Below are 14,092 nucleotides of genomic sequence, written 5' to 3' on the forward strand. Positions count from 1 at the left end.
GCAACTGGTTTCAATTTAAATACGGATTCACTTGCCTCGTCCCCCTTTCCAAAGCAGGATAAGAAATGTCATCTCTTAAGTTGCTTTTTGTATTCCAACCTGAACTGGTAGAGAAGGGAAAAAATGTAACTATCTGGTCAGTGACTGCTATGAAGTGAGCTGGAAGCCTCACACCATTCCTTGACCTATAGAAATGTATAGCACAGTTATAACTGCTAGAATTTCATGGTTGGCATGGAGTCCAGGAATTAGGTATGGATTTACTCTTCCTGTGTCGTGCTTGAGAAATGTCAGTGGAACTACATAGAAAAAACCCAAAACTCTTCTGACCTGGTTGGTTCTATGCGTTCTGTGAATAAAGAGTAAAACTTGCCTTCAAATAAACTTGAGATTCAGTTGTTTGCAAAATATTTGCATTTGTATTTATTAAGAATAATGCCTGATCAGTAGGCAGTCTCTTAAACTGATTTTTATGTAATTTGTTAAAATATTTCAGACGATGCTGTTCCACAAGCTGCAAGTAAGACTCCCCCAAAGATAGCTCCTGAAACAGACAAACGTGTTGGACCTCGATTGCTGCTGATTCCAGTGCACCAGGCACCTTCTGCACTGCGACCGCTGAACAACACGCAGCTGGCACAGAGGCAGAGGATGGTCCTTCAGCCTCTCAGGAGCCCTGGGGCTGTGAACCTGTTCAGACATCCCAATGGGCAGATCATTCAGCTTGTTCCCCTGCAGCAGGTTCGAGCTGCGGGTGCCCAGCCCAGTGTGCAGCCAGTGATGCTCCGCAATCCAGGTACAAAGTCCAGTGCTTCCTTCATGACTGACCAGTGTGTTACTCAGAAATGAACAAGGAGACATATCTTTGTGATGCTCCTTTCACCTGCTGAAAGTAATTGAACAGGGTCTAATTTGGTTCTGTGTGAGTAGTTGAAGAACATAGTGTAATTATTCAGATGCAGTGCAACTTAAATACCATGTGTATAATATTCAGAAAGTGCAGTTAATAGCTAAGTCACCAAAATTCGGGAGTTCTTTGCAGCAAGTAAAAGGGCCTGTGTGTGTGTGTGGCAATGAAGCCGTGTCCATCGTACTGTCCCAACTTAAGAGACACTCGACCTGGTGATTCAAAAATAATTCTTGTTGGAGATTCTCTTAAAAAGAATTACCTGTTACCCATGTTTTGTTGGATGTGCTGCTCTGTTTTTGTTAGGTTTTCAGGTTGGTTAGTGTGTTTACAGAAGATACTCAGATGAAATTTTACATTACAGTACAAAATTGCCAGGTTTTTTCTTCCTTAAGAGTGTGAGATGAAAAATAAGTGTGATTTTCAGCTGTTTCTGTAGTGCACAGTTGAAGACAGGGTTGGAAGAGTTAGAAATTGCAGGTTGGGTATGCTGTTGTAAGTATTTGTAAATTCTAACCCAAATGTACTTTAAATGCATGTTTACTCTGTAGTAGGACCTTTTCTTCTGTTCTCTCTGTATCAAAACACACCTCAAAGAGAGGGAGATAGAGTGGGGTGGAAGGGAGAGCGAGAGCAAGCACAGTAGATAAAACTCTGGGGAGGAGAGAAAACAATGCTGAGCTTTCGTTGAGGTTTGAGCATGAGGTGTAGTAAAGAATCAGTCAACAAATTTATTTCATTTCTTTCTGTTTTGAGGCTCTTGCTGAACAAGAGAGACTAGTTGCCATTAGTAATATTTTTCTTCCCTGTTTACGGAGTGTTGAAACACTGCAGAAGAGTTCATAAAGGTGAAAAAGATGGTGGTATAATTTTGTAATTTTGACGTAGTTTTTTTCTTTGCAAGTCTTTTTCTGAGAGAAAAAAAGTTAAAATTAAATACTATTTTTTTACTTTTTTATTTTGCAAAACCCCAATTTCCCTGTTTTCCAATAAATGGGAAAGTAAAATGCAGGACTTTCAATGCTGTGTCTTTTTTGATTAAAAAGCTTAATGCTAGAACTTGGCATTAAATCTGTTAGTTTTAGAGGGGCCAATTCATTGGTTTTATTGGGGTGTTACTTAAAAAAATTGAAATTTGTATGTCTTTATGCAGGACCAACTTTTCCACTGAGAACTTGTGGTCAAACGCCTGATTCCATTATGATCCTTGGGAGTGGTGTCTGCTTTTAGTACAGCATCAAACATTAAAACTGAAAGAAAAAAGTTGCTTCGAGAAAGTCTCAGTTGATGTTTTGTTTTCCTCACAGGATCTGTTGTAGGAATCCGGTTGCCTGCGCCTTCTAAGCCTCCTGAGTCACCTGTTTCTCCCAATTCCTCTGTCTCTTCCACTTCTCCTGCCACAAATTCAGCTGTACAAACTGCAGTACCCAAGTTATCCCCCCCATCCAACCCAGCCACTCAAGCATCTTCTCTTCTTCCTTCAGTAACAAGTTTTGTATCACAGGCAGGCACTCTGACTCTGAGGATCTCCTCCTCTGCTGCCAGCAATGTCCCAAACCAAGCAGCCTCCGAGTCTAAAATAACCTGCAGCTCAGGTGGTCTGCCAGCCACCACTGCTAATCTCATACCTTTACAGTCCGGAAGTTTTGCTTTACTTCAGCTCCCAGGACAGAAGACTGTGCCCAACTCTATTCTTCACCATTTTGCATCTCTTCAGATGAAGAAGGATTACAGGAAAATATGCAAGAAAGAGGACTCAGGTGCTGCTCAGCAGAAGGAGAATGGGAAGGCTCCATGCTCAGGTGACCCTGAAGTTACAGAGTCTGAGGTCACAGTGCCAGATGGGAAACAAGAAGAAAATGAGTTGTCGATTAACCAGGTGAATGCTGTTGAGGAGTCAGCATCTGGCACAGTCACACCTAGTGGTGGTACAAATTCCACTACATTAGAGATGGTGGAGAAGAACTCAAAGGTGCTAGAGAGTTCTTGTGATGATAGCTTTTCTTCTCAGCATGATGTTTCTGCAGATGTTGTATCATCTGACCATTCATACATCAGCGAGAAGCCAAATGATGAGGAAGAAAAAGGGGGTTCTGAAGAGAAAGAGGGTTCTGTCAGTTCCGAAACTGTTGTGGAGGCAGTTTCAGCTAACTCTGAAACTCTTTGTGGGTCATCAGATCAGTCTTCAGTTGCTCCTCTGGATAATAATGCACATTCACAGAGTCTTGAGAATCAGGAGACTGCCCAGTTGAAGAACCGTGGGAAGGAACAAACACATGCTGAACATGAAGAGAAACCAGTAAAAGAGGAGGAAGGAGATGCAGAGACACAGATGGGGGAGGACAACAGAGCAAGTTCTGGACAGTTGCATAGTCAACAAGAGCAAGATATACAGCTGAAGATCAAGGAGGAACAGAGAGAGACTGAACTGTTTCAGAACAAACAAGAATGCCAGGGTGATGCTTCACAGCCAGGTATGGAAAGGAGGGAGTACAAGAGCTCTATAGAAGTGGAAAACATAGGAGGGAAAACAAGAAGTAGGCCTGAAGTTTGTTCTGCAAAAGGGCAGGATAATGCTTCAGGAGAGAAGCATACAGTCGATACTGAGGACAGCAAAGGAAACATAGCTGAGCAGGAAGGCAGTAACAGCAAAGAACGAGCTGCTTTTGATTCTCTGGAAGAAATGAAAACAGGCCACGATATTCTAACACATGTCAACAGTTCTTGGAGCAAAATATCTAGCATTGTACCCCCTTTAGAAAATAGAAGTGAAGTGGATGGCCAAGCTGATACATCAGAGAAAAGTAACTTCCTGACAGCACCAGAACAGAGGGCACACAGAAAGGGTTACATGCCCACTATTGATATAACTGCTGATGATATGGAAGAGGATGAAGAGGAAGATGAGGAGGAGGAAGAAGAGGATGATAAAACTGATGATTCTGCTGATGAGATGCTGGATGGTGCTTCTGACTCCGCAAGTGAAGAGGAAATAGATGTTGAAAAAGTGGTAAGCATTTAACTTTCTATGGAAGGATATATATATACACTTTTTTTTTAATTGCCTGACTAATGTGTCATAACCCATGGATTTGCAAGACAGAATATGATGTTTGTGTTTTGGACTTCAGTCTCTTTAGGAAGTGTAAATTGGGTTCCAAATGGAAATGTCTTTTATTAGTTGCATGCTTTTTTTAGGTAGTAGTGGCCTTGTAGAAATTGCCTGTTTTTCAGATAACAGGAGTTACATTGAGCCATCTGTAATAAAACTGTTGCAGGTTGTCTTCCTCCGATATTTACTCAAATAACTTGGTTACTTGAAATGTGACTTAATGATCCAAAAATGTAGTGGCCAGTGTAGTATTTCTGTTACTTTAAGGTGTTTTCTTCTATTTAGTTTTCGTAGTCTTAATTAACATTTATATCTGGAAGGAATGTTTGAATCCATCCTTAAATTCATTTTTAAAGTTAATAATACATTTAAATAGTATGTGAAAGCTGTCATTCCTTATTTGATAGAAAACAAATTGCTCCAAAAGTCACAGAATAAGGGTAAAACTTTGTAGTTAGTGTAGTTATGTTCAGATTTTAATGCTCATAAAATTCTCATCAAATTTAACCCAAAAATTAAAATAAAGCAATCCAATGTGTAATTCCTTTACTTCTTACGTATCACTACATGACTTAAGAAACAGTGCATTGTTACTTAAAATTACAAAACTGTAGTTTCATGAATCAGTCAAATGGACATATGAATCAAGCCTTTTCTCAGGATGAGATACAAGTGGAAAGAGAAGGGTTAAGCTGGAGAAGAGTTGAAGAACAGACAAATTTAAAGTAGGAGAGATAATGTTTGTGTCTTCAGGATTTTGAAAGTATAGAATTCTTTTAGTTCTTTTGTGTTAATGTACTCCTCTTGGAGTTGAAAATCAGAGTTCTTTGGTACAAACAGGTCCAGAAGATTCCTAAAACACCTGGGCAATAACTTCCTGGTACAGGTGCTACAGGAACCAGCTGGGAATGGTGCCCTCCTTGAACTGCTGCTTGGTAACAGAGAGGCGCCTGTGAGTGAAATCGCAATTGTCTGCTGTCTTGGCCATGGCAGCCATGAAACAATTGAGTTCAAATCTCTGGTGGCAGGAGGAAAAGTGCCAGCAAAACTTCAGCTGTGGATATGAGGAGAGCAGACTTCCAGCTGCTCAAGGAGCAAGTTAGGAAGGTCCCCGAGGTTACCCACCTTGCTGACCAGTGGCAACCAGTTGATTTAATCTTTTTGGATTTCAGTAAAACTTCTGGTACTTTGTCTCACAGGATCCTTCTGGACAAAATGTCCAGCACTCAGCTGGATAAACACATCATGTAATGGGCAAGCAACTGGCTCACAGATTGGGCATGAAGGGTGATAGTGAATGGGATAACAGCAGATTGGGGACTGGTCACTCCTGAGGTTCTGCAGGGCTCCCATCCTTGGCCCTGTGCTCTTCAACATCTTCATAAATGACTTGGGCACAGGACTGGAAGGGATACTAAGTAAGCTAAGCCAGGAGGAGCTGTTGACTCTCAAAGGTAGAGAGGCCCCGCAGAGAGACCAACCGTATGAAGTTGAATGACGACAAGTGCTGGATTCTGCACCTGGGACAGGGCAACAACCCTGGGTGTCCAAACAGCCTGGGGAACAAGAGGCTGGAGAGCAGTGCCATGGGAAAGGGACCTAGGGGTCCTCATCTATGGCAAGTTGGATATGAGCCAGCAGTGCCCTGGCAGCCAGGAGGGCCAAGCGTGTCCTGGGGGGCATCAGGCACAGCATCGCCAGCTGGGCAAGGGAGGGGATTGTTCCGCTCTGCTCTGCACTGGGGCAGCCTCGCCTGCAGTCCTGGGTGCAGCTTTGGGTGCCACAATATAAAAAAGACACTATTATAGATTGTCCAAAGGAGGGCAATGAAGATGGTGAAGGGCCTGGAGGGGAAGCCATATGAGGAGCGGCTGAGGTCACTTGGTCTGTTCAGCCTGGAGGAGACTGAGGGGAGACCTCGTTGCAGTCTGCAGCTTCCTCATGAGGGGAAAAGGAGGGGTGTTGCAGCGGGGATTTCTGCGACATGTAGACAGCGAGGCCCGTGGAAAGAAATAAGGACCAATTCTTGATAGATGTTTCAGAGATCTTTATTTTCCAGCTGCATGGCTGGGGTCCTGCCGAAGAACCGGCACAATCGGGATCCCCAGGGTCCTCTCTGTGCAGGGGAACACAAAATAACCAATGGGAACAGGATTGACCAGGGAGTAGGAAAATCCCGTAGGCCGTGCCTCTACTCCAGGGTCTCCTCCCCCTGGACCCCACACCGGGGCGGGGAGCCCCAACAGAGGGGCAGGCACTGATCTCTTCTCTGTGGTGACCAGTGCCAGCACCCAAGGGAATGGAATGAAGCTGAGTCTCGGGGGAGGTTTAGGCTGCATATTAGGAAAAGGTTTTTCACCCAGAGGGTGGTTGGGCACTGGAACAGGGTCCCCAGGGAAATGGTCACAGCACCAAGACTGACAGAATTCAAGAAGAGTTTGGACAATGCTCTCAGGCACATGGTGTGATTCTTGGGGATGATGTTGTGCAGGGCCAAGAGATGGACTTCGATGATCTCTTCTAACTTGGGATATTCTATTATTCCATGATAGCCAAGTGAACAACTCTGGCTTTTAGAGAATCTCTTCCACTTCCAGAAAAACAGACTAATCAGTTCATATTCCAGCTCACTGTTCTCAGACAAGATGATAGCATCTCAGCTGTATGAAGTGACAAAACTGAACACAGATGTTATTTTTGGAAGTTCTTTTAAATTGAAAACGAAATTGTTGCTCTCTTGTCTTCCATCAGGTGGTAGCAGTTTCATATGTCCTATGTCCTTCAATAACTTGAGCAGAGTTATCACCAAGTTTTGAGACTTGCAGTTAATTCATTCCTGATGCCAGATGGACTTTCCAGACATAAGTCTTAGGAATTTGTTGGTAAACCAACAATAGTGTCTAGGTCACAGAGTAGTCTGTTATCAAGGTTGATGTTTGAAAATTGTATTTTCTTTCATCCTGCTAAAGGCTGATGAAGCAAAAGAGTAATTATTAGATATTGTAAGAAATGTTTGTTTTGGAAGAAATGTATTGCGCAGGTTTTGACTAGCATGGTTTGGAAAGCTGTCTAAGGGTATGTCTTCACCACAAGCTCACGCAAATATGATAAGCTAGCCTTGGTTCTAGAGCAGTAAAGCTGAGGAATGAGATCTCAGAGGACTGTAAAAACCTGTCTGGAATTTGGATTTATTAATCTCTGTTGCCTGCAAGTTGAGTTAGCATGTCAGTGCCTAATGGAGAAATCAGTTTTGGATTTAAATCTGTTATTTTTCACTGGGATGTACTCTTTCCTCAGTGTAGTGCTTACAAGACAGATTGCACTGGTATTGTTTGTCAGACTGGATGAAGTCAGAGCACATAAACAGGCTAGTAGAGGATGTTTATCTGCTTCATTAACTTAGTGGAAACAAAGACGCAAAGAGTTACGTGCATGTCCTCTAATAGTTTTGTTTAGTGGAAATACTTAAGACAGCTCTGTTTCTATTAGTTTGGAATGTGTACTGGTTTTAGTTGCTCAGGAGATGGCCATTTGAAACCTCAGAGAACTCCAGTGAGAGTCAGGATGATTGCTACCTAGCTGTAGTAGCTATTACTGTTTTATTTTTTAGCATATTTTTTCCACACTGGTTAATTGTTCTTAGTTTCGCACATCAATGCCCTTCAGATTACCTTCTTACCTTGTGCTGACTTTGTGTCCTTGACTTTGAGACTTTTCTAGTCTCCTCTGCTCAACAGAAAGAAGCTTCCTGGGATGGTATCTTTGCCCTTTTTCATTTCCTACCCTGAGTTGCATCAAGAGAGGCTTAGGATGGTGAATCATTGTGGGTTTGGTGATGTGAATAAAACCTTCTGGGGATATCTACAGAAGCAGACTAATGAGTATCAGGACCTGCTGTCTGAACAAATTCAAGTGTGATGGTCTGGGAGATGATGTTAAGCTCTTGATCCCCAAGGCATGATGATTGCACACAGAGTTCCTGCTGAGAAGGACTGCTTGGCCTGGGCTAAGTCACAGACTGAGACTTCTAATTGTTCACGAGTCCTTGTTGGCTTAAGCCAAAACCATGCCAGGGGTTCTGGTATTGTAATGCTACAGATAAGAGTCCCACAGTTCAGCTTACTAGTCTAAACACAGCTTCTATGTCTGGCAAGGCACTGTGTTGTAAGTGTTGTTTAAAAGTGTTTTTCAGTCATTCTTTTTGTGAGCCAAACACTGAAATTAAAAGGACTGTTACCAATTATTATAAAACGGTAAGTTTAGTAAAAAGTGCAAGTAATATATTTTGTGGTCAGTACAAGTTCTAACAATCTCTTGCATGTTCTCAGCTTTTAGTTCAGACCATGTGTGAAACCTGCAGACACTGTAGCATAGAAAGCAGCTCCAGAAATTACGTTTACTTGGGTAATGTGTAATGACATCCACTGTCATCAAACCTCCTTCCTCAGCACTGTCTCTGAGGATCCTCTACCATCAGGCAATTTGCTCTTTAGGTATCAGCAATAGGGGTTTAGGCTGCCAGGAACAGAGAGAAAAATCAGAGGAGAGGGCTTAGAACCAGACATTGAAATGCAGAGAGGGAAAAGTGCTGTCATTTCCATAACAACTTTAGAACTCTGTTGTTAGGGTTGTATTGCTCCTCTTTATGCCTTCATTCCATATGGTGTTTTACTCCTACTCAAAGGCATTTAGAATTTATGTAACTACAAGAAGTAGTTTGGAAAGACTGAAAGTAGTATGGATTGACTGATGCTAGAAAGGTAGGGCTTCCAAAAGCATCTTCAAGAATCATGCTGGGCTGTGGATAAGGTTCAGCCTATGGCAGGTTGGCACTACTTATATAGGAATAGCTGTTCTTAATGTCAGAACTTAAGTGGACTTACTTCTGGTGATCATGATTGTGATATTTTTCGTCTTGATAGGAATTCAAGGGTAAAGAGGAAAGATTACCAACCAGAAGCATTTTTCCCTTTGTTTCACCCAGTTCCCTGAAAAATGAATTACTTTTGTTTTTCCTATGTCCACATTCAGAATGTGTAAACTTAAAAGATGTGAAGTTCTTGGTGGGCTGCAGAGTTTTTTACGTCTGTTTTTTTTTGTCCATCTTTCATGAAAAGGATGCCACATACTGGGTTTTGAATACCATTTTTCTAATACGATAGCATGTAGAAAGTTTTAGTTCTAGAGCAGTTCTAGCTTGATAATTGCTATCAGCCCTTTGATTAGCCCAATATAACTTACCAGCACTGAAAAGCTTTAAGACAGTGTTTCTATGGTAAGCGAATTTCCTGGGGTGTTTTTCCTCTTACTCTCTGGGTTGTAGCATCTTTTTTGAACTACCCTGCCTGACCACGTTCCCATCATCAATGTAATGGTGTCCAAATGTAGTTTAGACAGGGTGGTCCTGCCCACTGAACAAAACCAGTATGCATCCCTTGCATGTAAGGGTCACAGAAACTGTATAAAGTGGAAAAGCTAGAGAAAGTATCAGGAGGCTTTCAGCATCAAGGTGGGTTTATGAATGACCTAGGAGAGCAGGCAGGAATCTGAAGTGCTCTTTGTATAAAGGAATAGATCAGTGTTGCGACTACCTCTTGTACATGCAGTATTTTCAACATAATCTGTTCAGTAGTTCTGTGATTTAAATATTATCTTTATTTGAATAGTTTTGAAACAGTTTAGTCGGGATAGTTCAGGGAACTGGGTGAAATAGAGTAGAGAGTGGAAGTGTAATTACATTTTCTTGCTTAAGCAGTAAGAGTTCTTCATTCTGTAATCAGACCAAAGATTATAATAAAAAAAACTTCACTAAAAACTATAATACAAAACAATTGGTTGAATAGGCATGTGTTCTTGGGAGAGGGGGGTATCACCTGGAACTACAGATGGTCACAAGATTGATATTTAACTCTTGTTGTTGCTACAGAACTGCAGTTGTTCTTTATCTCTCTCTTCGCAAAATAGCAAGTGTTCTTGCTCAGGCAAGCATGGAGAAAACATACTCTTCAGAATATAATAAATACTTAAAATAATGATTTGGTAGCATTTTGGAAAGAGCCAAAATCTTACTCTTCATCATGTAAGCGGTTTACTGTATGATCCAAAGAAGCCTGACTGTATGATGTTCTGACTTACCCTGTCTCAGGTATCAGAGACCATTACTAAGGTGATAACTGTTTCAAATTTTGTAAAAAAAAATTAATTAGAAAGAGTCTACGGTAGTAGGTTGTAAAGGCAGTTTAATCTTACTTGGAGATAAAGGCAGGAAAACTCTCTGAAAGCTTTTCTCTCACCCATAATAAAAGCATAAACAACAGAGATGGGTTCTGCCCTTACCAAAATGCATTTCACAGAGTTGCTAGTGGGAGGAATTCCTGGAGGCGACAGTTAAAGTAAGCCCCTGCTAAGCACTGTTTATTGGCCAGTGTAGCTGGAGATGTTGATTCCTTGGTGGTTCTAAATGTTATGATGTAATCTCCTTTGAGACTAAAGTGAAACTGTTTTGGCCTGAGCGCTATTGCTGAGTAGATACTCATTTTAAAAAAACAAAACAAAACCTGTTCCAGGATGCGTGTGAATACAGAGAGGATGACGAGCAGGTGGACATTGAGACCGTGGAGGAGCTTTCAGAGAAGATTAACATTGCCCGTCTGAAGGCCACAGCTGCTAATATCGAACCCTCCGACCAGAAGTAAGCACCCCTGGAGAGCACTGCATACAGTTGTGTATCCTACTGCTGGGCTGGCGTCGAGTGATCCCATTAAACAACGGGTGTAATGTGATGGCAACATAAAGCAAGGCTTCTGTCAGGCCTTCCTCAGCACTGGTGCTTCCCAGTGTCTGTGAGAATGGTGCTGGCAGAACTAAGAGTAGTTTCAAGGTGTCTTAGCCTTTTTTTTTCCCCCCCCTCTAATTACTTTGTTTATGGAGATGGATCTTGCAATGTAAACTTAATGAGTGAATGGCCTCCCTTCCTGCAAACTGAAAATTAGCAGGGTTGTCTTTGTTTTCAATATGATTTTGCAAGCTTTGTTTATTCTTGCTGGTGGACTTCTGGGCAGGAAAAGTCATTAGGTTAATCCCTGACCCTGTAAATGAAAGATTTGTCTTTGGGACCATTGCCCCAGCAAAGAAAGTATTTTCTTACTGACATATAGTCTGCCATGGTTGGATAGCTTGGCTTAATTTTTTTGGTTGGTTTGTTTTTGTTACTGTTGCTGCCCTTGCATTTATAATGACAAAGGCAAAATAAAAACATGGCTTACTTGAGGAATGTAATGATAGTCATGGCTGTTTCTCAGTTGCATCAAACAAAAGAATGGGGAATGTTGCATCTATAGTTCTTTTTGTTTGTAGAATTTTTTTTAGAAACTTTGAAAAAGCTGCTATCTACCAGATAGTTGTTGTTTTTTTTTTTTTCTCCCCTTTAAAGATACAGCTCAACTTTTATCCTTAGGTGTTGACTTTGCTTTAAGTTTTGAAGATCTTTCACAGAGAGAAAAACAGATGTCGTGTTTTGTAAAAAATAATTTTCAAACGTGTGCTTTCTTTGTTTTCTTGCAGCTCCTGAGATATGAGGAAGCTGCTGTTACTGTATATTAGGATAGTAATAAATGTGAAGATTTTGACTGGTGGTTCTTGGTGGGGGAGAGATTACTCTGCTGTCTATATTAAATCAGTGTTTATTAAAAACAGAACCAAAACGTAATTAAAGAAGATACTTTATGCAGCTCACAGTCACAAGCTGAATTTATTCTCTTCAGCATAGAGTGAAATAGTTTCTTTTGCACTGAGATAATTTCACAACTTTCAGCACAGCTCAGTTATTTCCAGGATGATGGCATTGGAGAAAAGAGTTCACTTTCTTGAGAGAACTCAACAGTATCCTGCTTTTATGCCGTTATACCAGAAAAGTTAATTTCAAGGCATAAAAATGAGCAATTCTAGACTGCTGGAATGTAGTTAATGAGGATAGAGTGTATGAGATGAGTAGCATTGGGAAAAACTTTTTACCTTTCTTCCAGATACCATCCTCCTAATTCTTCGGATGAAACATTATCAGAAAAACATTCAAAGGTATATGTTTGCTCTCCTCTTTCCTTTTAGTATCACATCTCCATTTTAAAGATAAACTTTCATCTCACATGCAGCTCTTAATGTGATTTATCTGCCTTGCAGATACTTGTGATTAAATGCAAGAAACTAAATGTGCTGGGAGGGGAGGTGCTCAGTCCAAATCTCCTTAAAGCAAAAGGGCTGGTGCTGGCGTCAGTGGGTTTCAGATTCAGCTTTATGGGAGGAAGATCTGCCTTTCATTTATGACTCCGTTTGCTTAGGGTTTGTGTTCTTCGCATGAATAATTTTTATAGCACACTTAAAATAATAAGAAATATTTTTATGTGTTGAAGACAGTATGTAAGATTATAGAGGCACAGCACTGGATGAAGGGTTTCTGAAAACAGAAGTTTAAATATGTGTTTAGGCAAGTTAAAGATACCACAGAATCTTTTCAAACCAAAACTCACTGCAGTCCTTCAGAATCTTGTGCTGTATTTCCGGTGTCTTTGAAGCCAGCTTCTCTGTCCATAACTGACTGTGATATACTTGACGTCAGCTCTAGAGCTTCCTGCTGTGGTGGGGTGGGGCTTTGAGTGTGGTGGGAACCTGGTGTAAGTCTTACCTATTAGAGCAGACTGGGATGTATGCCTTTGCCTGAGACAGGGATGGGTTCCAGGATTCTCTGTCTGCCTCACCTTCTCCATGTATCCTCTTCTCTGCCCTGGAATTTACATTGCAAGGCCCTCCTTTGGCAGGAACCCACCGCTGACATAGGAGCAGATGCAGCTGTACTGTGCTCATGTCTGCCTGTGAGGGCAAAATGGCTCTCAGGAGCCAGATTTCAGGAGACAAGTCTTCAGATTCCTCCTAAGGCCATCAAGCTCCGAAATAGTATCACTAAATCTGAGGAGTCTTTCCACTGATGCTCTGGGGTTTGAGGCAGGCCTAAAAATATCTAAAAAACGGCGTTAATTACTTCCCCATTAAATAAATAACGTAGTTGTACAAAACCTGGAAGAGTAATGATGACATAACGAACTTTTAAATCTGTAGAGATCAGTAATTTTGCTTATTGTCTGGCAGTCTTTTTAGAAACTTAAGCAAACTCAAAACCAGAGGCTCTTGGCCACATTCTGTTTGTTGCTGGATGTCTGGGGTGATAATTGTCAATGCCATCTTCCACATTCTGACTTACAATGTCTCTTGGCACCAACCCATACGAACCTATGAAAGAAAATGGAAATCAAACTAGTTTAACTCCAGGAAAGATTCAAGTCTCTTGTGTTGGTGTAATTATTTCATTCATTAGTAGACCTTCTTGACAAGCAAAAAACAAAAAATACTTGGCTCAAACGTGTGATTTTGTTGTAATCCTGTGGTTTATCTATGTAGCCTTGTGTTGCAAGAAGAAAACCTTATGAACAGAAGGGACTCACGATCTTTTCCGTTAGGGTTGATGTGATTGTGTTGGTCACTTCTTTGGTCAGTATTTCATTTCTTACTGCTTGTGCTTCTGATTCTGAACTTTCAGGGGAGACATAGTAGCAGGATAGCATGACATGGAATCTTCAGGTGTCTGTAGAAAGGCTGTAAATCTCACGTGCATTTGAACATTGTCTGCCATCGCATTGCCTTCTTTACTTAAACTGGTCAATCCGGTTACTTCTCCAGCAAAAGCATCAGACCTGGAAAAGAAAGCTGAAGTCCCAGGCAGAAGCCTTTGCTCACTACCGCCAGACACACACGGCAAATGAACGTCGGCGACGTAATGAAATGAGAGGTCTCTTTGACAAGCTGAAGAAAGCTTTGGGGCTGCAGAACCTTCCTAAGGTCTCCAAATGCTACATTCTCAAGCAGGTAGGTATTTTGGAGCTTAAGTGAGGAGGAGAATCATTTAATCTGGACAGAGTGATTATGCTAGTATGAACTCTTCAAGCGAGTTCCAGTGAAGAGGGAACTTTTGTCATCTCTGCAAGACTCTCTAGAAGAGAACAATACCTGAAAGAATCTATATT

General features: G+C 41.4%; 1 protein-coding gene across 5 annotated transcripts in view; it reads left to right on the forward strand.

The window, feature by feature from the left end:
* Positions 1-14,092, forward strand: part of MGA (MAX dimerization protein MGA) — a 50,734-nt gene that overhangs the window by 27,367 nt on the left and 9,275 nt on the right. For 4 of the 5 annotated variants that reach the window (XM_042048268.1, XM_042048269.1, XM_042048272.1 and 1 more), the window contains 5 exons: positions 497-796; positions 2,215-3,917; positions 10,586-10,710; positions 12,044-12,095; positions 13,749-13,934. In XM_042048268.1, coding sequence (XP_041904202.1) covers positions 497-796; positions 2,215-3,917; positions 10,586-10,710; positions 12,044-12,095; positions 13,749-13,934 — 2,366 coding nt within the window. The remainder of the gene's footprint in view (positions 1-496; positions 797-2,214; positions 3,918-10,585; positions 10,711-12,043; positions 12,096-13,748; positions 13,935-14,092) is intronic. The other variant, XM_042048270.1, reaches the window with a different exon arrangement.

This window comes from Corvus kubaryi, unplaced genomic scaffold, assembly GCF_017639235.1.
Source record: "Corvus kubaryi isolate FWS band 111438036 unplaced genomic scaffold, C.kubaryi_AGA036_p1.0 66, whole genome shotgun sequence".
NCBI classification, from domain to species: Eukaryota; Metazoa; Chordata; class Aves; order Passeriformes; family Corvidae; genus Corvus; species Corvus kubaryi.